Raw genomic sequence first — 24,254 nt, 5'->3', positions numbered from 1 at the left:
AGCTACTGTATTGTACAACCATGTGCACTGTAACTGAGCTCTGAAGGGTTGTCAATCTTTATGAATGGCAATGGTGTACTGTAGAGCTGGCATTCTCAACCTTTTTTAATCACTGACATAGGGCTTAAGGGCTTAATATTCCTGATTTGTTTCAGCTGCCTATAATTGTTTTAACCCGAACTGTCAGAAACATGTCAGCAGATGTGTCCTTTGCATATGGAAGTGATCTGCTCTACAAGATTACTCTGGTAAAGAGAATTTAAATTACTGGTTTAATCATCATCAGGCAAAGAAAACAACTAACGGGATTGCTGGAGAGATCAAGTAATATTTATAATCAGACGCAGGAAGCAAAGGATAAGCTTTAGTGCTTTAATTAAAACACTGGATAAAGTTCAGACAGAAAACCAAGTGTATGCAGTACTGTAAAAACAGAAGGGAAATTTCTTAAATGGTAATAAGGGAGATTTTTAAATGGTAATAGTATTTAGCAACAGTGGTGGCTGGCGCAAACAAAATTAAAATTAAGCTTTTAATAATCACCTGTAAATAGCCATAAAAAGTGCTGGAAAAGCACAGAGTGTAAGCTCGGCCACGATCACTTGACTGCTGCTTAATTAGAAGGTCAGGTCGATCTAGTCCAAGCTCTTTGGCTTTTTTTCTTTCTTCGTCCGATCGCCTTGCGAAGGGGTATTTTAGCAAAGAAATGATAGAATTTTCTCTCATATTTAGCTGGCTTCCACGTCAATCACTATTCAATACATTAACTAACAATCTGCTGACCGTTAATAAGACTAGTTGAGAATGGTCCAAATATTTAAAAACAATATTGATTATTACACAAATGATTGCAAAATTAAATTTTTCATTGTAAATAAATTATATTTAGAAATACAGCAGAATATTGTGACTAAATGACTTTATTTGACTTTATATTTCATTATTAAAATTAATAATTATTATGTTAAATAATTACATGTTAATGTAGCATTCTTCTCTACCTAACTTTAATGGGGCGGTGCCCCAGCACCCCTTATTGCCGGGCCACCACTGTTCAGCAGAGGTATCCCAAACATTTCACCAAGTCTCATAAGCCAAAAATTATGGGCTTGGTAAAAAAAAAAAAAAAAATGAGTATTCAACACTGCCTGAAGGTGAAAATAATCAGACAAGAAGTGTAGACTCTAAAATCTGACGTTGATGAGGAGTGTGGCTGCAGGTGTGCAGGAACAGCCACAAAAGCATAATTGCAAGAAAGATCTAGACTGGAATACAGAGGAACCAGTACAGATAAAGACGTATACCGCAGAAACAGTAAAACATGCTGGTGGAAGTCGCAGTACGGGGCCAGACTGGGCCATCAACCTCATGGAAAAAGTGAGGTCAGAAAGTTGTATCATGGTCAGTTGAAGTTGCATTGTGAAAAACACACAGTGTTATTCATAGCTATAGCAGTAATAGTAAAAGAAAGCATTTCCTCTTATAGGATTGACACTAAACAGTTGTGTGGCCGTAAGAAATCCACTTGTTTGTAAGACTAATTAGACAAAAAAAAGGCTTTAATTTGTTAGGAGACTTAAATATTGAGTTTTTGGATCAGAGTCCTGACCTTTACCCCATTGAAAGCACTTAGGGTGTGCTCTAAAATACTTTACGAGGTGACTTGCCTTTTCCGTCATCAATTCAAGATAACATTAAAAACAAATGTTGTGACATATTGCATAAGTTTTTTAAAGCAATACCATGGCGAATCCAACTAAATACTAATGTGCATTGTTTTTTGGGCCCGGCTGTGTATAAACAAATTATAAAAACCCATGATACACACAAATACGTCATATTTTATTGTTATGCATCAAAGTCAGAAAGTATCTAATGCACTACAAAATATTAAAGTCAGTCCATAATGAGCTCCTAATTATTTCATCTTAGCTGTTTTTATGAACCGAGAGCAGTACTTTGATTTTATGATCATTTGTAAATGTCATGGAGTTCATTTTATACCATTTTACATTTTACACACACTCACACAAACACACACACACACAAATCTAAGTATGTGGGTGTTCATTCATGTGTTTCCTTTTGCTGGTTCAGTAAAAATCTTGTAAATATTATAAATGTCTGCAAATATTTTACCCATGCATTTTAAACGAACACACTGGGGACGTATGTATACGATCACATGAGATGTTTTTAGCCAAACAGATTTTTACGCTCATCCCCAGTTAGGACTTTCACAAAGTTTGGCTCTTGCGCTCCTGCGGTAAACTACAGCCTGAAATATGACCCATGTGCTGTTAATAAACAGGCATGAATACTGTTTATTTTTTAACTTAGAAACCATGACCTCGTCCGCAAGACTTATGTGCTGCCAGGGTCAGGTGTAAATCTTAAACTGAACTTGTAAATCTTAAATTAACTTTGATTTATGTCAAAGATGTGGTTTTAGACTTGTGCTTAAGTTTAAGAAATTGCATAAAGTGCATAAAAAGAAGAATTTTATTTTTTACAATGTTTTTATTATACAGATGGTCTTACTGCAGTTTTACAGCCACAGTACCTTAAGGAAGCCAAAAGCAAAAAGGCAAGGATAACTCGAGAAGTTTAGAAATCATAAGAGAGAGTCTATTCTCCTCAAGCTGACATTGAGGATTTTTAATTTTTCAATTCTGTGAGACTGTTTCATTTTATCCATAATAGTTAATTAGTTAGTTAGTATGTAACTTAATATAAAATGATATAAAACATTGAGAGTATAGGGAGGCATGGTGTTTTAAATGTAGTGGTTAGCACTGTCGCCGTGCACCTCCAGGGTTAAGGTTCTGTTCTCGTCTTGGGTCTGGTTGCATGGAGTTTGCATGTTCTTGCCATGCTCCAGGTACTCCAGTTTCCGCCCATGGTCCAAAGACATGCAGATTAGGCTGATTGAAGTTCTAAAATTGCCTGTAGTGTGTGAAGCCTGTGAGAATGTATGTGTATATGTGTGTGTGCCCTGCAATGGATTGGCACCCTGTCCAGGGTTTACCTCGCCTCGTGCCCAAATTTTCCCAGGATAGGCTCCAGGATACAGGATAAAGCGGTATAGACAATGAGTGAGTGGTGTATACTGTAGTATACTGTTATAATGATTACTACTTTCAGTAATCTACTGAAATACATTGAATAAAAACTTATGACTCAAAACATCCATAAGGTTATTTTTAGGTATAAACATCTACTAGCCTTTCAAATATTAAAGGCTATTTAATACATATTTGCATTTATTATTATAATAAGTCTGGGTTTTAGCATTCCTTTTTTTCTTTCCTTGATTTCGGAGCTAAGCAGTCTTACACATCTGCCAGAAACTTTAGTGCTGACCAAGAATTTGATGCAGGACTAGTTCAGCGTGAAAATACTTGGCATTTGCCACCAGGACAGCAGTAAATGTCAGGTTGTTGGATGAATATAGAAACTGAATTTGAATCAAACACTGAGAATTCAATACTAATGGACAGAAAACAGTTTGCCACACGTATCCTGTTTGTAGGGTTTTATTACATGCATTGCCTTCCATGTAGTTTATATTTGACCGTACTGACTTAGACTTGCTGTCTAAGTCATTTTGCCATCATATATGTAAGAAATAAAGCAGTCAGTGCTCTTATAGGAAGATAATCAGGGAGAGCTGGTGTGATGTAGTCCAACACGAACACAGTTACTGTTACTATTGTGAAGCGTTTTATTCTCCTCATACATCAATTTGCCTGAGATTATAATTAGGAATAGTTCCTGATGTCTGCTTTTAACCCTCGTATTGATTCTTGATTATAATCGCAGCACGCACAATTCTTTGCCACCTTTGGAATATACTACCATTTACAGTCTAAAGCATAAGACTAAAAGGACAGAATACATTGATTTACTTGAGCATTATTCACATATCTGTTCCACCTCTGTGAAAATGGAAGAATTACAGTATGACCTTTTTTTCCCTGTTTTGTCTTTGTTTTTGCTGGATATTAATTTTAAGCTACAAAATTATAATTCATACTATCAAGATTTTAGGAAATGTGTTATATATTTTCTCATCTTGGCTTTAGCCATAGTTTATGGTAGGTCCTCTGTAAAAAATTTTTAATTCAATTCAATTTTATTTTATTTGTATAACGCTTTTAACAATTGACATTGTCGCAAGGCAGCTTTACACAATCAAAAGAATTATTTAAGTTTGTATAAAAGGCTAGGTAGACTGTAGGAAACTCCAGTCCTAAACTTTCTAGCAACTGAAGTCACAAGTCCTCAGAGAACAGCTGTCTTCATCAGCCAAGGACTGGACCGTCTTTTACGAGTCAGACACCTCCAGTGGGGAGAGGGGGTCTGGCTCACTGGCAGCTCAGGAGCGACATGTATAGCTCGATAGAGAGAGTGAGGGAGACGGAGGAGAAGATAGAGGGTAAAGGATAAAGGATAGATGTCAGTTAGGTATGGTCACACACAGTTGCGTCAGGAAGGGTATCCGACGTTAAACCTGTGCCAAGTTGTTTCCGGATCAAATGATCACCTTTGACGACTCCATGATAGAAATAGCTGAAAGTACTGTAGGTTTACTGTATCTTTATTAAGTGTTGCTAAACATAAGCATCAGATATAAATATAACGTTTATAATATTGATTTATTCTCTACGGGGTATATCTTTGTGGAGTTTTTTTTTTTTTTTTTATCAAGCAAGGACAAATAGAAAAAGACTTGCATGCTTTAAAATAATAAATGGATAATTTAGTTCATTTTCAGTAAGTGCTGTATCCTGGTCGGGGACGCGGTGAATTCAAGGCTCGTCTCAAGAGCACTACTGAAATAAATCCTACCAGACAGGACAATTCCCAGTAATCAGGCTGCTTACATTTTTCTCCATGTCATCAGTAGATTACGAAGGTTCAAGACCAGGCATCCAAGATCGAATCATTTCCCCTGCTATGTAGTGTAATAGAATTGCACTTTTTTTTTTCACTCCAGTAAAAGACTGCAGAAGTGGTGTTGAAAAAGTGTATTTTCTATTAAAAGAGAAAGGACATCTTTAGGGCTACAGTAGGTCTTTGGAAACTAGATGATAGCATTTAGTTAAAGCCCTGTTAGAGGAGATTAGTACAGCATGAAAAGTAAACTTGGGCTAATTCAAAGCTCTGTGGTAAAGAGTTAGGTATTTGGTGTTCATTTGACGATTCAGGTGATACAATAGCCAGAGGGAAGTTCTTCCCTAAAAAAACACATCTGGAAACCAGGATATTCATGTTTACTTATTGTGAGAACTCAAAGAACACTCACACGGACATTTGGAGAACATATGAAACATCTACTCAACAAGTCACCTTGAAACACTCCTGACCAAAAACACCAGCAGCTCAGAGGACATACAAGCAAAAAGCCAATAAAACTCCAAATCTGAATGATGATTCACTGTGCCTTTGTAGTGACTCTCTCATTACAGCTTCATAAGAAAATCCACAGTCTCTGTAAGTTCCAGACAATAAAAGGTGGTTTAAAGCCTGTTACGTAATATCCTACTTAATTTTACTGCATCAATTAAATCTATTTTAAAACCAGACACCTTGTTTAATTTTCATGAAACATCACAGGGCTGCTAGAATGCCCTCATAGGAAAGCTTTAACTACCAATTTATTCTTGCATCAATTGTCTTAGGTCTTTAGGTCCACGATTGATTGGCATCATAATAATTAGAGATAGATGGAAAAAGGAAAGAAATGAGATCCGTCACTGATTATACTCTCTTTCCAAATTATACTCCTTATTATGAGGTGCTGATGAAATGATGGAAAATTCAATGTAGGCAGGTTTATGATTAAGAAGCTGGAATTGAAGCTGTTTTGTAGCTACAGCTTTATGAAAATTTAGAATCTACTGTATGAGCGCTTGATTAAATAACATTTTATATAAAATTGAGCCAAGATTTTAGTAGGTAAAAATTATCAAATTCAAGTGACATTGTATGTGTATGTGAATGAGCAGGTGTGTATGTGTTTTTTTGTGTGTTTTTTTGGCAGCAGGGCTTGGTAGCACGTGGTTAGCAGCTGAGATCTGCCCCCTTGGCCACTTCCCATGTGGAAATGTGAGCGTGTGTCTGCCTCAGGTGCTGCATTGTAACGGCCAAGAGGACTGTCCAAACGGAGCCGACGAGGAGCACTGCGGTCAGTCCATAAAAAACTGTTATGAACATCCTGCTTGGTGGGTTAAAACATTATAAGCACTTACAGGTGAAGTAAATAACACTGATTATCATGTTAGAGTGGGGTATACAGTATTAAATACAGTAATAAAGTTGGAAGCAGCAGCAAGTTGGGGCAACTGTAAGGATCTTATCGACACTGTGAAAAGGACCAAATTGTGACTGGATTCAAATGTCAAAAACAACAGGTCTTGAAAGCTAGCCACATCTGGTCTTATTCCACAGAAGAGCAGCTTCCCACAGAAACACAACACTCCATGGCATCGTTATTCCCTAAACAGCCTCATGAGGAGGATAATGTGTCCTGACCCACTGCAGAATTGTTCAGCAATGTTTCGAGGAACATAACAAAAAGTTAAAGACCTCTGAATTCCCCAGATCACGATCTGATCATCTGTGGGATGTGTTGGACAAACAACTTCAAACAAACTGACAGGGCTTAAAGGCTCTCATGCTAGTGTATTAGAGCTCATACTGTACCTTGGCAGGGACGGGCTGTTTTGGTGGCACGAGAGGACGTACACGATAATAGCTACAGAAGATGATGTTAATGTTATGGATGATCAGTGTTCAATCTTTCCATCTCCAAATAATAAATAAATGAAATACACACAGACCTGATAGTGTTACGTTTTTGTTAATGTATTCTTACATTTCCCTAGACAGCGTTAAGTTTCCCAGGCTTCTCTTTCCATGGTTCCCCAACTTCCTCCTCATTCCTTAAATGGCAGTTCTTTCCATGGCTTGCTGGAATCCTTTTGTAAAACATTTTGGAAACCCTGTTTCCCTGGAATTCTATATAATGTGCAAATATCTTTGATGTACTCTAGTTAACTCAGGAAATAAGTTAGTGCTTATATACATATCACGGAAAAACATTCAGACACCATGATGTGCATGTATGTCTGCAATCATGTCAGAGCTGACCGGCAAGCATATCGTGGCTTGGACATTTTAAGCTATGCGGTTCTTAATTTAAAATCAATTAACAGGAATCACTATTTATTTGGTGAAATTTCCTTTAAAAAGAAGGTCTAAGAATAAGTATTAAATAACCACAAAAAAGCATTAGAGTTGAATTAATAATTCAAAAATGATCAAGTAATTGATTGATTGATTGATTGATTGATTGATTGATTGATTAATTGATTGATAATCTGTAGTTTATTTAAAACTGTGCTTGTCTGCTGCCAGTACTTTTTATATCTTTTATAGACATTTTTAGAATTACTCTTTGTATAGCCTCTCCCCACAGATTTGTTCATCTAGGGTGGCCCTACTAAGAGCATGAAGCTCTAAAAAAAACCCACAAATTTCACCATTGTACACAAGCTCATTGATCATATACTGTAAAGCTCTAATTTTTAGGGTCTTTTCCCGATTTTTGATCACTTTTTTTTTCATAATAGGTAGCATCCAGTAGACGTAAAAGGGTATGAGATGTTTCCTCCAAGACACATGAAGCCAACATGTTTTCTCAAACTGATCAAACATATTTCATGATATGTTACGATGCAGTGAAACAAATGTATGCTGTCATGTCACGACCAAAGTTGCTGTCTTGGACACGTCTCCCACGGCACTACTCAAAAGCTTACTAAGTTTGCACAAAAGGACTACTTTTCCAGAAGAAAGAATCTTAAAATGTTACAAATGTAGTCACTGCCTACAGTAGAATAGCCGCTAACTGCCATGTGTCCGTTCTCACTAGGCTGCAAATAGACACTCAGAATTGTATTATTTTTTAACACAAGGTCATATGTTAATGCTCTTGAAACTAAAATCATTCAGATCTCCTGCTAATTAGGCGAAAACTCTTAGGACAACCATATTGCATGTCTTAGAGTGTGTTTTTGTACAGATGTGCATGTCTGACCTTTTCCAAAAGAACAGCTTGACCACGATGTGCCGAATTACTAATCCTCTCTGTATCCTGTAGGAGATAACAGTGGCTGGGCCAATTTTTTCGACAGGACCATTCAAATAACGGCCCAGCGTGATCTGACCACAGACTGCTGTAAGAGCACACCTAACTTCATTTATATTCTTTGCACATTCTTTTAGAATAAGCCTTTACGACATTGTTTGTCACTTAACATTACAATTTGAAAGCGCTTAAACAGAAAATGCAATTTTGGGATTTTTATGTAAGGTTTATTACTTTATCTTTTTTTTATCCTCCCTCGCTTTCTCCTTGTCTCTATATCTTTCTATCTCTCCTTTTTTATATACAGTTCTTCATCAATATCCAGATCGCTGTCAGTGCATCGAGCTGGAGCTCCAGTGTGTGCGCATCGGTTTAAATTCCGTGCCGTATGTGTCCACCAATGTGACCTCCCTGTATGTACTTTCCGTTATCAACTTGCACCAGCTTGCATGCACACACAGCAGCTGCCATGATGCCACTTTCAAAACTGCTGATAAGGACTTTAGCCTAATCCCAACTGTAGACAAACACTCAGGCAGCTAGTTCACCAAAGGCATTAAGTCTGATATAAATATGAGCATTGCAATGAGAAGGACAGTGTTGTTACTTATTTACGGGGGAAATGCATGATCAAATGGTAGTGAGAATTTGCCAGATGATGTAATTGACTAATTTGCATATTAGTAACTGAATTGTCATGTTGATTTGCACGTCAAAAGATATTACATATTGGGAAAGTTTATGAATTTGGTGGCATTTTGTAACTATTTTATAGCATAATTATTTAGCAAACTGTATTTTGATAGTGGCATGTAATGGGTATACAAGACTGTAGGAAAATATGAGAATTTTCTAAGCTTGTATCTATATCTTCTTGTGTGCATATCCCAGATGGTTTTAATTTTCCTTGAAAAAATATTATGGATATAATTTTAATGATGTAAATTATTAATTTTAACAGAATAACACAATATAGTATAAGCTATTAGAGAGAACCAACATAGACAATTAAACACGTAAAAGCTATTTAAACCAGCAGGGAGAGTCTAGGTACTATAATTAGAGAAAAGCTGTGGGCCATGATAGTTAATTTGCTCGCAGCCAAGAGGTATTGCTTCTCAGTGGAAAGGTGATCAATCGAATGTTTGGGCACACCTTCTAATTCCATGATTTTTCCCAAATATGTATTAATCTCCTTTGAGCTGTTGATATTAAAATATATAACTGTTGACTATAAAAAATATATTATATTATATTATATTATATTATATTATATTATATTATATTATATTATATTATATTATATTATATTATATTATATTATATTAGGTTAGGTTAAACTTTATTATCATCTTGCAACGTACATGTACAGGGCTAATGAAATGCAGTTAGCCGGAAAGGCACTTCTAACCAGAATTGCCTAAGTGGCCTATTTACATTAAATAACAATATGTTATACTGTAACAAACAGAAGGTGCAGTAGGTAATATATACTGTATATTATGCAATGGATAGACATGTCAAGATGAAAACATGCTCAAATAACATAACTGTGTGCACATATGTTGAGTTCTGAAGAATACGAATTTGTATGTTTATTCAGTTCACACTGAATAAATATGGGTGGAACATACAGTAGTGCAATGATAAACATGTGGTGTACAAGACAGTGGTGAGACCAGCGATGCTCTACAGCTAAGAGACAGCGGCCCTAAAGAAAAGACAAGAGGCAGAGTTGGAGGCAGCAGAGATGAAGATGTTGAGGTTCTCTTTGGGAGTGACAAGGATCGATAGGATCAAGAATGAGTTCATGAGAGGGACAACCCATGTTAGATGTTTTGGAGATAACATCAGAGAGGCCAGATTGAGGTGGTTTGGACATGTTCAGAGGAGAGATTGTGAATATATCGGTAGAAGGATGCTGAGGTTGGAACTGCCAGGCAGGAGGTCTAGAGGAAGATCAAAGAGGAGATTTATGGATGCAGTGAGAGAGGACATGAAGTTAGTTGAGGTGAGAGAGGAGGATGCAGAGAGAGAGAGATGCATCACAGAGAATGGTGTGGGCTGTGATGCTCCTGATAGTCCATGATTGGGACAGGGTTAATAATGCCTCTCACCCTTTTGCAGACAGATGAGTAGCTAGGTGCCAATGATTGCTTGGTTGGTTTTAACCACCCTTTACGGTCCTGAGCAGTGCAGTTGCTGTATCACACCGAGATGTACTATAGCTTGTGAGGATGTTCTCAATGGACCAGTAATTAAAGTTCTCCAGTATCCTGGAGCACAGGTGGGACTGTGTAGATCCTTATGCTCTGTAAAACCTTCATAAAAGCCCTGATCTCTGGTGCTGTTTGTTAATTGGTGATTTCTGACTCTGGTAACTCTACATGAACTTCTCGACTGCAGCTGAGATAAGTTTTGGTCTGGGATGGTCTTCATGAGAGCCAGTTTCATCATGGTGCTTGATGTGTTTTGCAAATTCACTTGTCAAAACTGTTCTTGCAAGAACTATTCCAGAACAGCTGACCTTCATGTCTAAAAAAAAAAAAAAAAAACAGCTGATGTTATTGTTGTTGTTGTTGGTGTTGCTATGTAGTTACCTAATGCCATATGTGTTATTTAATAGCTTTGAAAAAAATCCAGTATTGTTCTAGAATGAATAATAAATCGAAAATAAATCACTAAACAAAAAACACTGAATTGGAAGGTCTATCCAAACGTTTGACTGGTACTGTACTTAAAAGTCCCAAAAGAGGTGTTTGTTAAAAATGCCCAGACAAAACAGGTAAAAAAAAAAAAAGGATCACATTCATAATAAACACAAGCATGACTCCCTGCATCCCACTTTTCCGTGGAATGTGAACTGAAACGATTGAAAAAATTTAAAACAGGACATGTCACATAAATCACTAGGGCCAGACTGTTACTAAATATTGTCCTAAATATGTTAACCATACTGCAGCTCAACATATAAAAGCAGCTCTAAGTGCTTGCATGTGTCTTAAAGGAAAATAAAATGCTGCATAATGTGAGGTCTGAGACTACACTGGAAATCTGGGACCTAAAAAAAAGAAGGTTTTCGAATTTAAAAAACAGAGAAAGAAAATGTACAGTGCATAAAATATTCAAAAGGTTTCTATTAAAATGAAATCAAATCTTTATACATAAGTCGAAAATTATTCACACTCCGGTTATATTAAAACGTCTGTTATACCGTCTTATCAGCGTTCAAGACTACTGTCTCCCCAGTCACTGCTGTGCAGGTGTGAACATCTTAAATCAGTTCATTTGTAACTGTAGCGCGAGCACAAATGTACAGTATGCTCTTCTTGTAATTTGAAAGAAGAAGGAGGGTTTTTTTTTTTTTTTACATAAGGATGTACCTAGCGTTTGGATATCTGCAAACAAAATTTGGACTCTAGGATACTCTAAGGAAGGTGGAAATTCCTTAAGGAGAGTCATTACCGAGGACGAGACATGGATTAATCGCTATGAGTCTAAGAGTAAATGGCAGAGTATGGAACAAAAACATCCTCGATCACCAACCAAGAACTTACTTCCTGCTGCTCAAGAGGTCGCCAACTTAGATAATCCGATCTACACACACAACTTGGCACAGGTTTTAGGACGGATGCTTTTCCTGATGCAACCCTTCCATTTTTCTAAACAGGCTTGGGATGGCATACCATGCAGTAGCTGGGTAGTTTAGGTGTGGCAACTCGCTGAGAGCAGGACTCGAACCTGGATCCTTGGATCCTCAAATCAACAACCTAGCGTCATGACCTTGCATGACAACGCACATCCGCACACTTCCGTCCACACTGTTTTTTTGAGGTGTGAAAGCATCCTCCCTATGGTCTTAATCTCGCACCATCAGACTTTCACCTGTTTAGCTCCCTAAAATCAGCCCTATAAAGATGAAGATTTAGTTTTTTCCCTGTCCTTTTTAGCTAAGCCTGAAACATTTTTAATGAGGGAATACAAAGGTTATTGACAGATGCATAAAGTGTATCAGATAACGAAGCAGGAGATGATGTCGAAAAATTATGTATCATACATAATTATGTGTCGTAAGGTTCATTAAAATTAATTCTAGTGTGGATAATTTTTGACTTACGTACACTTGGTTATGTTGACTTCATTATGTAAAAGATATAATTTTCTCCTGACTAATGTCTTTAAAAAAAAAAAAAAAAAAAAACATTTATTTAGAAGACAGTCAGATGGATTTGATTTTAAATAAGTCATTAGGTTTCCCCCAAACTACAGTAAACTGCAGGAGCCACACTAGATCCTGTCCCATGCATCATGAATTTAAGTCCTGATTATGCCGTTGGTCTAAATAATAAATGTGGCTCCATTAAAGAAATACATCTTAGTAAATACAGTATACTGTATGTATTTTGCTATAAACTTGTTTTATTTGCCTACATTCGTCTCATTCGGCTCTTTCTCAATGTACTGGATATAATTAACCTGTCAACCTTCCATCTATTAATCAATGTCCAGATTAATAACTATGTGTTGTTGTTTTTTTTTACCATTAACACAACCTGTTGTTTTCTGATGCATCTTTATGCCAAATTAACAGTTTTTCCCCATTCTTTTACAGGTCTCTAAAAAGCAATGAGATTCAAGTATTACCAGAAAACGCTTTTATTAGATACACAGAACTTCAAAGACTGTAAGTCCCTACAAGCCTTTTAAAACTTTCCTTTTTCATGTTTTGCCTTTTTGTCTGATTAAAAAAAAAACTAAAATCTTTAATCAGCATGGATTATATGTTTTAGGACATTCTGTGCTGTAATAATTGCTATTACTTTAATGCAAAAAAAATGGATTCAGTTTAGAATACACATTTAAAAAAGTTTTTTTTTATACCACTAAATAAATGTTGAATTTGTGTTCATCTTGTAACTGAACTGACTGATTCGTAAAAAGGCGGCACTTTGGCTTAAGGCCTTCAGGGGCCAGGTTCGATTCCCACCTCGGGTCTGTGTGCGTGAAGTTTGCATGTTTCCTCCCACAGTCCAAAGACATGCAGATTAGGTTAACTGGCATTCCCAAATTGCCCGGAATGTGTGAATATGCCTGTGAATGTCCTACAGTGGTCGTAAAATAGGAATACGATTGTAATACATGGTCTCTAGTTGGACTAAAGAGGTTGCCAGATGGATGGATATCAAAGATAAAGAAAACACAAAGAACAAGGGCCATATTCCCAATTACTGACAGAATATGTTAATGACATGTTACCAAGCTTTGATCAAATTTCTGTCTTGGTTGTGTTGTTGCCACAGTGGTTAGTTCTATTTTAGCCCTCTTTTATATACAGTAGTATGTGTGTAGATTTGCACAGTATCTGGGTACTAAACAGCTGTGTAACTGACATTGTATATAATGTAGTGGGAAAGGTGAATGAGTTTCTAATGTAGACATACAGTACGGAGATAAAACGGTAAAAAAAAAAAAAAAGTGAGCAGCTAAACGCAGCAGTGAATTGAGATAAAGTTGGTTTGATAATATGGCCATTCACTGGACATTCGAGACCCCGCCCCCCACCCCCCACCCCAATAAAGCCTACCGGACAGTTACTTAGGAATGCGGGTCATTGGCAAAGTTAGGGAGTGTCTAAACAGTCTTGGGTGACTGTAAAGTTCTACTAAGATTAAAGTTTTTACTTTGCAGAAAATTGAACATATTCTAGTGTAACGACACAGTATAAATGAAAGCAGGATATAACAATTTAGTGCTTCCAAAAAGCTAATTATATCTCAGGGCAGCCTGCCAACACTGCAAAACACGCTGTCCTTTCAACCCATGTTTTTATTTAAGATGGAATATTCTGTTTGACTTTTTCTAAGACTTTTTTTTTTTTTTTACTTTTGTGACGTTTAACTTTTTTTTTATTATTGTTGTCATTTTTATGTTGTAAATCACGGTCAGTAAAGTTACCATAAATGGTTCCTTGCCTGAAAGAAAAAAAACATATTTTTTATTTAAATCACGGATAAAATTATCCGGCATCTTAAATGTAAAAATGTGCAAACGTATTAAAATTCTTAAGGTTACTTTTTCAATTCTTTCTGGAGATACTGATACTGGAACTGACACTGTTACCAAATGTGGTTTTTCACCTGATTAAGGAATAAACAAACTTGCTCAAGTATATGCCATCTCTAATACTTACAAGATAAAATACCTGATAAAAAAAAGATAATTTCATGCTGTCCTGGTTTACTAGTAAAGCACAAATTAAAAAATGAGCAAGAAGAAGAGAATGCATCAGTGGACACCCTGAAGATGTTAAATTTGTTTGGCGCTTCCCTGAAGGAGTTGACTGTCAGAGATACTGTACTACCGGCGAGCCCACAACAGTTGGCTCCTTGATCCCCCAAGGACTAAACTGTCCTGTATTTTAATAGGAGACTGGTCCTCGTCTGTGGAATTCCCTCCCGGACTGCTTACGCTTCCCACTGTCTCTGTCTGCTTTTAAATCAGGCTTAAAAACTCCCTGTTTAATAAGGATTTTACTTATTGTATGTAAATTATATGTTTATCTTTTAAAGTAAGCACTTTGAGATGTGTCCACATGAAGGTGCTATAGAAATATAATTAATTATCTAAATAATTAAATAGCATTGCCACCTACTGTACAGTAAGAGTTCAAGGGTCCTGGGTTTGAACATGTTCTAAGTTTCACTTGTGTTCTGCATACCTGTCAAACCGCACTGATCATCTGAATCTGATCATGTCTGCTCCCCAGGCACTTACGTGTCCCTAACCATGTTTGTCCCTTGCAAATACAGTACAAAACAAATAGAGGTGTCACTTACATACAGTATATCTCCTGAAGCTGTGTCTTCATTCATTCTCCAGCACAAGCTATCACATCAAGGGGTCCTCCGGCAGACATCACTGTCCAATCCAAATCCTTCACCCGACTACATACTGTATCCCCATTGTTGTAGCCATCTTTTTAGCCAGTCAAGGGTGCGTTTCTGTGCCCTTCATTTGTGGACATTGATGCCATTCCAAGCATGGTCTCACTTATTGCCTGAACATCTGTTCAAATGTGACATCAATGTGCCAAATGTGTCCAAACATTTGACTGTTCCTGTATGTCTTAGGCACTGTTCTAGGCACTACCTGTCAGGATTAACCTGTAGAACACACTACATTGTATACCGTACATAACTCTAAGTAATCATAAAAATGTGAGACAATATTAGACAAACTGCCATTTTTTTCTATAAACCTACACCATTATTATTTAAGTTGTATTATTATTAAGTTATTTTTAGGTGTAGCAGGAAAATTACGATTAAATTGTTTTTTTTTTCCGAGCCTGGACACGACATGGGAATAAACCTGGTATTAAAATGGAGCTTATTAAACTAGGTATCTGAAAATAGCATCACTTAAATCACACAAAATGTGACTTGATACTTGATTTGATGTGTTAGGTCAGATTTAAGGATTATACTAAATCACACTTAATGATTGTATAATTTTTTTTATTTTATTTTTAAAATTAATTTTAATAACTGTATTTAAGTGGTACAGTTCAACACTTTATCACACTGGGCTGTACTCAATTGCCTGCTTATGATGCAATGTTTGTGTAAACAAAGGAATATGCCTTTTATTGTTCTATCGTGCCATCATTTCTGATTAAATTCAGACTTGCACGGATCATTAAAATAAATAATCAAGTTCCTAAAACTTTGATCCCTTCTTCAGTCTCATTAATTCCACTGACCCCGTCCTTAGTTACATTTCATACTAGTGAGTCCTCAGTGGTGGACTCATGGCCAGTTTATCAAATGCAATCAAATGTGCTAGTAATTACTACAACATTAATAATAAAAGAGATTCCTTTGAAATATGCCTAATACCCATGGATTTTGTTGTTGTGTGTTTCAGATTTCTTCAGGATAACTGCATAAGCTCTGTATCAGATCAGGCTTTTAATGGATTATTCAAATTGCAGAAACTGTAAGTAAATTTTGATTTAAGAAATGTCACGGCTTCCTTTTGATGAAAGGTCAATGTGAAGTGTGTGTGTTTGTGTTCCTCATTTATATGATTATTTGATTACAATTAAAATGATATATCCCTTTTAATTCATACTTAGGTTAGGTTTTTATTTTATATTAAATCATCCTATACACTAATTCTTTTTTATATATATATATATATATATATATATATATATATATATATATATACGTATTTTCATGTATTTATTTATTTTTGTGTTTTTCCCAGTTTTGCTTTGTTTATAACACAGTGATAAAAAAGAAAAGGCTCATCAGCATGGATATAAAACATAAACTTCACGAAATTATATTTTATTTCGACTTATATAACTCTATATAGAATAAAGGGTTAGAGTGCTTATTTGTTCAAGCTGAAGTTGGGTGTGCAGGGCACTGATGCAGAGTTGAGAGCTCTCATAAAAGATGAAATGCAATAACGAAAAAAAAACTTTATACAGTACATATACTTTATACTTTTAACTTTTATACACATAGATATTTAGTATCAGAACTAAACCTTTATCAAACCTCTACCCTTTAAGAGACAACTCTGGTTCTTTATGAGGCTGTATGTCAATATCTCTATTTAATTACAGGTCTTTGAGCCAAAACTGCATCACTTTGTTAAAACATGGAGTCTTTGCTGATCTTCACAAACTCAACTGGCTGTAAGTAAAACCCTCTATTTATATGCAGAAGACCCAGACTTGTTTACAATCAAGGTTGTGCTGTTGTACTGAATATCAGCACAGATCTCTTCTGCACTCGTGCTAATATTCAGTACAACATCTCTCCCTCTCGTGTGATATTGCTTTTATGCAAAAGTTCCATAAACACCATGTGTTCCTTGTTCCCCACGGTAATTAGTGCTCTTGATTAACAGACATATTAAAAGAAATTGAGAAACAATTATTAAGTAGACAAAGGATTGTTTAACATTTTTAGGTGTGTTTTCTTGATGAAAGTGCTTCTATGACTGGTTTATAATGTATGTTTTGGCAGGCAGCTGCTCTCTCCTTTTTCAGTACTGCAGACCGTACTGACCTACTTTTACCCATGCTGCGACTAACAGTTAATGTAATTAACTATTTTAGAACACCTAGTATGCATAGCTCTACGTATAGTTACAGGTTGTGCACCTCAACTCTTCTGTTTCCACCAAAACTGTTTATCGGGAGCCCCACAGGGTCAATGTACATTGATGTACCTTGATGCCGGGCTGCTATAGCCAAACCTTTGCTCACTCGTGCCAATGCCAAACATCGGTTTCAATGGTGCCGGCAGCAAAAATCTTGGGCTGTGGACAATGTGAAACATAAATTGTTCTCTGATGCGTCCACCTTTACTGTCTTTTCCACATCAGAGAGAGTTACATGTGTGAGTGAGCATGTGGAGAAGCCCCAAAGTGATGATCAGAGATGGTTTGAGCTGCAATATCATGGCTTTGTTTAGGCCCAGTACTTGTGCTAGATAGGCGTGTCACTGCCAAGAACTACCAAACCCTTCTGGAGGACCATGTGCACGCAATGGTTCAAACATTGTATCCTGAAGGCGGTGCTGTATATCAGAATAATAATGCACTAATATACACAGCAAAACTGGTAACAGGGTGGTTTGATGAACGTGAAAGTGAAGTTGAACATCTCCCATGGCCTGCACAGTCACCAGATCTAAGTATTATTAAACTTTGAAGTGGTTGAGATGTTTTGAAGTAGCGAGTCAGGAAAAGTTTTCCTCCACCAGCATCACGTAGTGACCTGGCCGCTATTCTGCAAAATGAATAGCTCAAAATCCCTTTGGCTACTGTGCAGGACTCTGTCATTCCCAAGACGAATTGATGCTGTATGGGCCGCAAAAGGGGGCCCTACACCATACTAATGAATTATTGTGGTCTAAAACCAGGCGTTGATGCTCGGCAGACAAAGAGTATACTGTAAGTACTACAGTACTTGTATATCATGATCTCGCGTGTTTAGTAAGTTCAAATTTAGTAAAAGATTTTGTTCATCTTGCAAAATGCATGCAGGCCAAGTTACTCTCAATTGAGTTCTAAGTTTGATTGTCTAGTCACTCTTATCAAGCCATTAAAGAGCCATGTTTTTTTGTAGACCAAAGCTAATTGGAGAGTCTGTGGCTGTAAACCCCATCTATGTCTCTTCCAAGATGTGGAAATAAACTCAACCGCCGCTTTATTAGCAAATGTCCACTGTGCCCACCCTGCTTGTGAACATTATGTTCCTCAATGTTTGATTATAATATTAAAATAATCTATATGATTTTATTCACTGCACCGCAGTGCAGTAATGGCAGCAAAGTAGCTCCTTCTCTTAGTCATTAGCACTTACGCATCGCACCCCCAGGGTCCAGGTTCGATTCCCACCTCAGGGTCTGTGTGCATGTTCCTGGTGGGTTTCTCCTGTGTGTTCTGGTTTATTCCCAAATTTCCTGTAGTGTGTGATTGTTGACCGGCAGTCCCACCACAATCGGAAAATAGGAATAAATACAATGGGTATCACCACTGGTTTCCATGGTTCCTAGTTGGATCTACAGAGGTGGATGAAAAGCTGTAACACACTGGCCCACGTTAGTCAAGAAAGCCAATAAATCCATTCAGTATCAATGATGGTCTTGGTCTCACATCTTTGTCAGTGGTATACACATTATTTATATGTCCCTTTTTTGCAGAATTCTGGATGACAATCCTCTGACAACCATCTCTGTGAACACATTCACTGGCCTGAGATCTCTCTTCTTCCTGTATGTACCTTTTCTTCTATTAATTTAATGATTTTCAATAATGTTTACAGTATGCTTACTTTGAATAATGCTGGTTTATTGATTAGATGCGTACCAAAATAACCCATCTGTACACAGCACTGATATCTGATATCTTAAGTGTTTCTCAGTAAGACTCAAGTTACATTCATGTTCTCAAAATTTAGAGGTAAAAACTGCAGCAAGGTGAAATGGTATCTGGGTGATCACTCATGTGTGTATTGGTGTGTGCAGGTCAATGGTGAACACCTCGCTTGAATGGCTTCCTTCACCCAGACTTTGCAGACACATGCCCTTTCTCAACTGGCTGTAAGTGTGCTCTGTTCTCCTGTTGTAAGGATGGCTGGTTGGGATTCGAGACAGAAAAGGTTATCATGTAATACCTAGACAGTAGAAATATCACACCCACAAACATAGACACACATCCACACCTGCATTTATGATCTCTTACTTTTTTATGTTTTTTATGTGTAATTCTTCACTGGTTTCATGCCATGTTTTCTGGGACGAAAAGGCACCAGTAATATCTAATCTAATAAGTTAGATTTATTTATTTAAATAATTCTACATACTTTGTTGATATTTTTTGTTGGATTTACTGTAAGAGCAATAGTTTATGCAGAGAAGGCATGAGAGGGTTGCTTTCAACAGCATGTAGTCCAGGTGGACCAGGTTGAGAATCTCGGTCTGTTCATCCTCAGATTGACAGTCAGTCTTTTCAAAAATCAAAAATTATAAAAATGCTTAACTGTGATTATACAGTTAGTTCCGTACATACGAACAAGTTCGTTCAAAGAGCTTGTTTATAAGTCCAATTTGTTTGTAAGTCCAACAAACATTGTCTAGGTATGACTGTAGCATACTAACACAATGGCTATACACAGCATATTACAGCACAGTGATTTTTAGAATTGTGCCGATGGTGTTAAAAGAAATGTCTGGCCTCTTTTTTTACCTTGCTCCATTCTCTAACTTATTTTCACTTTTCTCTCTTTTGTCTTTTGCCGGAATGCACGCTGCAAGCACGTGACACATTTGATCTAATTTTCGCCTGTCTTCAAAAATTTGTAACTCGAATGTTCGTATGTAGGGGACTTACTATGTTGCAATTTAGAAAAGAAGGGAACAAATATTAGCCAATGGAAGCAGACTTTGATGCATTCATCTTTCCCAAAACATATTCTACTGTATTTACTTTTTGGTGTGTCTGAGTCCATGTTAAACAGGATTGTAAACCTTTCAACCTGCATCTTTTCTTGACTTTCATTTATACTGTAGTTAGTTTTTTTTTCTTTAAGCTAGAATAATGTGACCTAGGGTGAAGCAAACTTACTTTTAACACCCTCACATTAAATATTTGTCAATAGCAGCACAAGTATTTTATAGCAATTTGCCAAAATGTATTTATTTGATACTTATCAGTTTCCAGGATTTGACCAGCTTTAAAACTTATTTTTATGACTGATTTTATAGCAGCTATAAACAGTGGTTTACCAGTTTGTCTTTTTGTCCTCAAGACTTTTCTGGGTCATACAGTAATGCTTAAAAATACAGGCTTGCCTTTGACCTAAAGAAAGTAAAGAAGGTGCTGATAATCGAGCCTGCTTGCAAAAATACTAAACATCACCTTGATAAAAAATGACCAGATAATTTATTATACACATTTGAACCTGCCAAAAACGCATCAACACCCAATGACCAACAGAAATTAAACAGCACTGTGCTTGTCCGTAAAATCTGTAAAATCAAATATAGTTTGGCTTGCAACAAATAACAAATTTATTAAAGCCTTTCGAATTGATGACATTAACTTGCAGGGGTTATGGACCACTGGAGCGTTGGCATCTGTTTTGCAATCTAGCTCTCAATAATGTACAATCATGGATATATCATGCTCCAGCAGTGTCTTTCTATTGACCTTATTTTACTGGCACATTTCCCGGATCATTTCCACAGCTGTGGGTTTAATCTGCGTGGTTTATAGAGGAGTAATTTGCCCATATAAGCCAGTTAAAATTCATACTTAAAAAGAAATATCCATGTATTCCATGCTAATCCTGACCAGGATTGGTTATAATAAAGCATGAATGGATAATGTAAATAAAATACTAAGCTATAGACATAACTATAAATCTTACTTAATTGCCTATGAAAAAATTTAGCTTTTTTAGCCAATATTTGTAATCTTCAACTGAAATTTAAAGTGAAATGTTTAAAAAAAAAAAAGTGTGCATGTACAAGACACCTCTGTCATTTTTTCCCCCTGGCACTACGTGTTCACCTGGCACACTGTGTACAGATGAAGCTATTGCCCGCTGCTAAAGAGAAGCTATTTCTCTTCATTTTTCTTTCTAAACGAACACAGGACATTGAATCCTTGTTCTTGTAATCCTCTCAGGTTCTCCTTTTTGTCATTCTGTCTCAGTCTTGCTCTATCTGTCTTCTCCCTGGCATATATTAAGCTGACAAGCATTCGTCACTTGTGCTGCAGTGATATCCTGCACATGAAGCAAAGCACTTTTTTTTTTTTGTTGCCCTGAAGGTGACTTCAGGTCATACGTACTGTATCACAGTATGATTGATTTTTTTCTTCTTTACATATTATGCTTTACAGGTAGCATGGAAAGGAGTTGAGTCATGATTTAAATCAGCATTTCCTTGCCAAGTTACTTTGCACCCCTTTTATTTGCATTAGAGTGATTTCTCTGTATTGCTGCTCATGAGTAAACCCATTAAAAAACGCTCCGTTGATTTAAATGACTGCTTTAAATGTGCGCGGAAATGTAACACGCTGAGGGCTTGGAGTGTACCATCAGGAAACAGTGCTGCAAGAGATGAGAGTGAGAAATTGGTTGGGGATCATTTGCCTGTCAGAACGGTTCCTGTCTCAAATGATGAAACTTGTGCCTCCACCGCAGCTGTAGCACACAGACTGACTTTACCAAGCAGGATTCTAACAGAACTCCTGAGAGGCAGAAAAATCAGCCGGTGTGCCTCTATTTAAAAAAAAAAAAAATTATAAATTTAAATGCAACTCACTTTTGCCATAGAACAAATAAATAAAGAGCTGAACAGAGATTATAGAGAATACTTTATACTTGAACAGACTAAATAACAGTTACTACCTCCAGGGGTTTTTCACTGAGCATATAACGTTTATCAAGCAAGAGAAACGGCGTATTATCTCCCTCTATCTCTCTCTTTCTCTCGCATCAATTTTATCACGCATGTGAAAGAAGAGGCTGTAAAGGAAAGGAATAGGTTTTAATGCCAGCCGAGTGAGATAACATTTCTTCTCCAGAATGTTTTTACAGTGTGTGGTTACTGCTATATGCTGAAGAAGTGATGGCCATATGATAACATTTAGAGAAATGCACAACAGGAACATATAGGTTTTGATTAGTTTATTATTATTATTATTATTATTATTATTATTATTATTATTATTATTTTATACCAATATTTCATATTAGATGTATCTTTGAATAGATGTTACTTTGTTTTAGATGATTGTATTATTGCTCTGGATCAAGCAACTAAAATGATTGCTGGATTTACTGGAAATGGGTTAAGAACTTCTCAGAACATTACTGTACTAAAATGTAGACGGATAGTGCTGGACCATTTAACTTTATGGAAAAAATTTAGTCAGATAAAAATCATAATTAGCCCTGAATGGAGATCACTTAAAAACTTGGTGAAATGAAGTAGCATTAAAATAAATACTGTAGAAATCGCATCTATGTGTAATAGTGAAAATAAGATCATTTCCATATACACACAGCTGTATGGCCAGGGAGGATAAAGATTTGTGATGTGGTCTGATGAGTTCAGATTGACCCTATTCCTGAGCAATGGGGGCGATGCAACCATCATGTATAGTGGCCGCTGTACAAGCCTCTGGAGGCAGCGTTATAATCTGAGGTTGCTTCAGTTGTTCAGGTCTAGGCTCAGCAACCTTATAAGGAAATGAAGTCAGCTGACGACCTGAATGAATAGGGGATTACATCATTGGAGAGCAATGTCAATATTAATCTCAAACTGTAAAAGAGTGGTTCTGGAAGCATAAGAGATCATTTTCACTGGTCTGGGAGTTAACACCTTATTTGGAAAGTCATCAATACTAAATCTCACCCGAAAAATACGTAAATGCAACTTTGGATGGAAATAAATACTGTGACATTGCATAGGGTTTTTGAAACAATGCCACATCAAGTAATGGCATAAATCAAAACTAAAGGAATAATAATAATAATAATAATAATAATTCAGTATGCATTTTCTGTTTTTGAACATGCTGTGTATATTAATGTGTTAATTTCAATACATTATCAGTTCTCTAATGTCGCAAATTCTCAGGTCATATTTAAATTTTTGTTTATTTTTTTATTAAATTTGTAATCATGTTTTGAAAGGAGTCTTCAATGTCAGCCAATTTTAACAGTTAGCATTAAAGGTATTTAATGATGGAAATTCATCAGGACAGAGGGCTTACTAAATATCAGTAACACGACAAAAGGCTGGCAGGAGACATTTAATTACTGGAACAACATTGTTTTCTACAAGATTACACATAATTAGAGAAATTAAAAAAAGTAAAACTTTAAAGCCTAATTTATTTTATTATGCCCTGTTATGTATTTACTTTAAAATTATATTAACAAATATAACAAAATGTATTACTTCTAAATATAAATAAGCAAATATTCTTCTGTCATATGTTGTAGCTTGGGTTTTATTAGGTGCTTTTATTAGCTCTTATTATACTCCTGCTGTTTTCTCTCACCACTCGGGGTAAAAACTGTTGCGTGTGAAAATCGCAGTTTCTAATGTAATCAATCCAGCCTGTCTGGCACCCACTAACCATGCCACGGTCCAAGACACTGAGATCATATTTTTCTAATATTTGATGTGAAAGTTAACTCAAGGGCTCGATCTGTGATCTCCATAAGTTTATGCATCGCATCCTGACACAGTGTTGACTAACTAAGAAAATGACATGACCGTTCCCGTTCCTAATATGTTCCTAATAAAGTGAATATCAAAGTATTACCCTCAAAATTACAGAAATAAATAATAAAACTTTTGTTGCACAATTGTTGCACAGTTTTTGCTCATAATACCGCACATATTGCTATTCCATATTCATTAGAAAGAATATGAATATTCATGAGGACATGGTTGATGGTGTTTTTGTTATCAGGGGAAAATAAATGTTAATTGCTTTTAAAAATTCATCTGCAGTTATTTTCAACTTATATTACATGCAATGGCAGAGGCTA

At 36.3% G+C, this 24,254-nt stretch overlaps 1 protein-coding gene across 2 annotated transcripts in view; it reads left to right on the top strand.

Annotated features, from left to right (window-relative positions):
- The window catches only part of rxfp2b (relaxin family peptide receptor 2b), a 43,286-nt gene that overhangs the window by 3,211 nt on the left and 15,821 nt on the right, over positions 1-24,254 (top strand). Inside the window, exons 2-9 of one of the 2 annotated variants that reach the window (XM_053507821.1) lie at positions 6,050-6,190; positions 8,168-8,245; positions 8,463-8,568; positions 12,768-12,839; positions 16,082-16,153; positions 16,794-16,865; positions 18,883-18,954; positions 19,207-19,281. In XM_053507821.1, the coding sequence (XP_053363796.1) occupies positions 6,050-6,190; positions 8,168-8,245; positions 8,463-8,568; positions 12,768-12,839; positions 16,082-16,153; positions 16,794-16,865; positions 18,883-18,954; positions 19,207-19,281 (688 nt within the window). Of the gene's footprint in view, positions 1-6,046; positions 6,191-8,167; positions 8,246-8,462; positions 8,569-12,767; positions 12,840-16,081; positions 16,154-16,793; positions 16,866-18,882; positions 18,955-19,206; positions 19,282-24,254 lie in introns of both variants that reach the window. The other variant, XM_053507820.1, reaches the window with a different exon arrangement.

This window comes from Clarias gariepinus, chromosome 11 (assembly GCF_024256425.1).
Source record: "Clarias gariepinus isolate MV-2021 ecotype Netherlands chromosome 11, CGAR_prim_01v2, whole genome shotgun sequence".
Classification (NCBI taxonomy): domain Eukaryota; kingdom Metazoa; phylum Chordata; class Actinopteri; order Siluriformes; family Clariidae; genus Clarias; species Clarias gariepinus.
The sequence above is the reverse complement of the archived record's forward strand: the minus strand, read 5'-3'. Positions and strand labels throughout refer to the sequence as shown.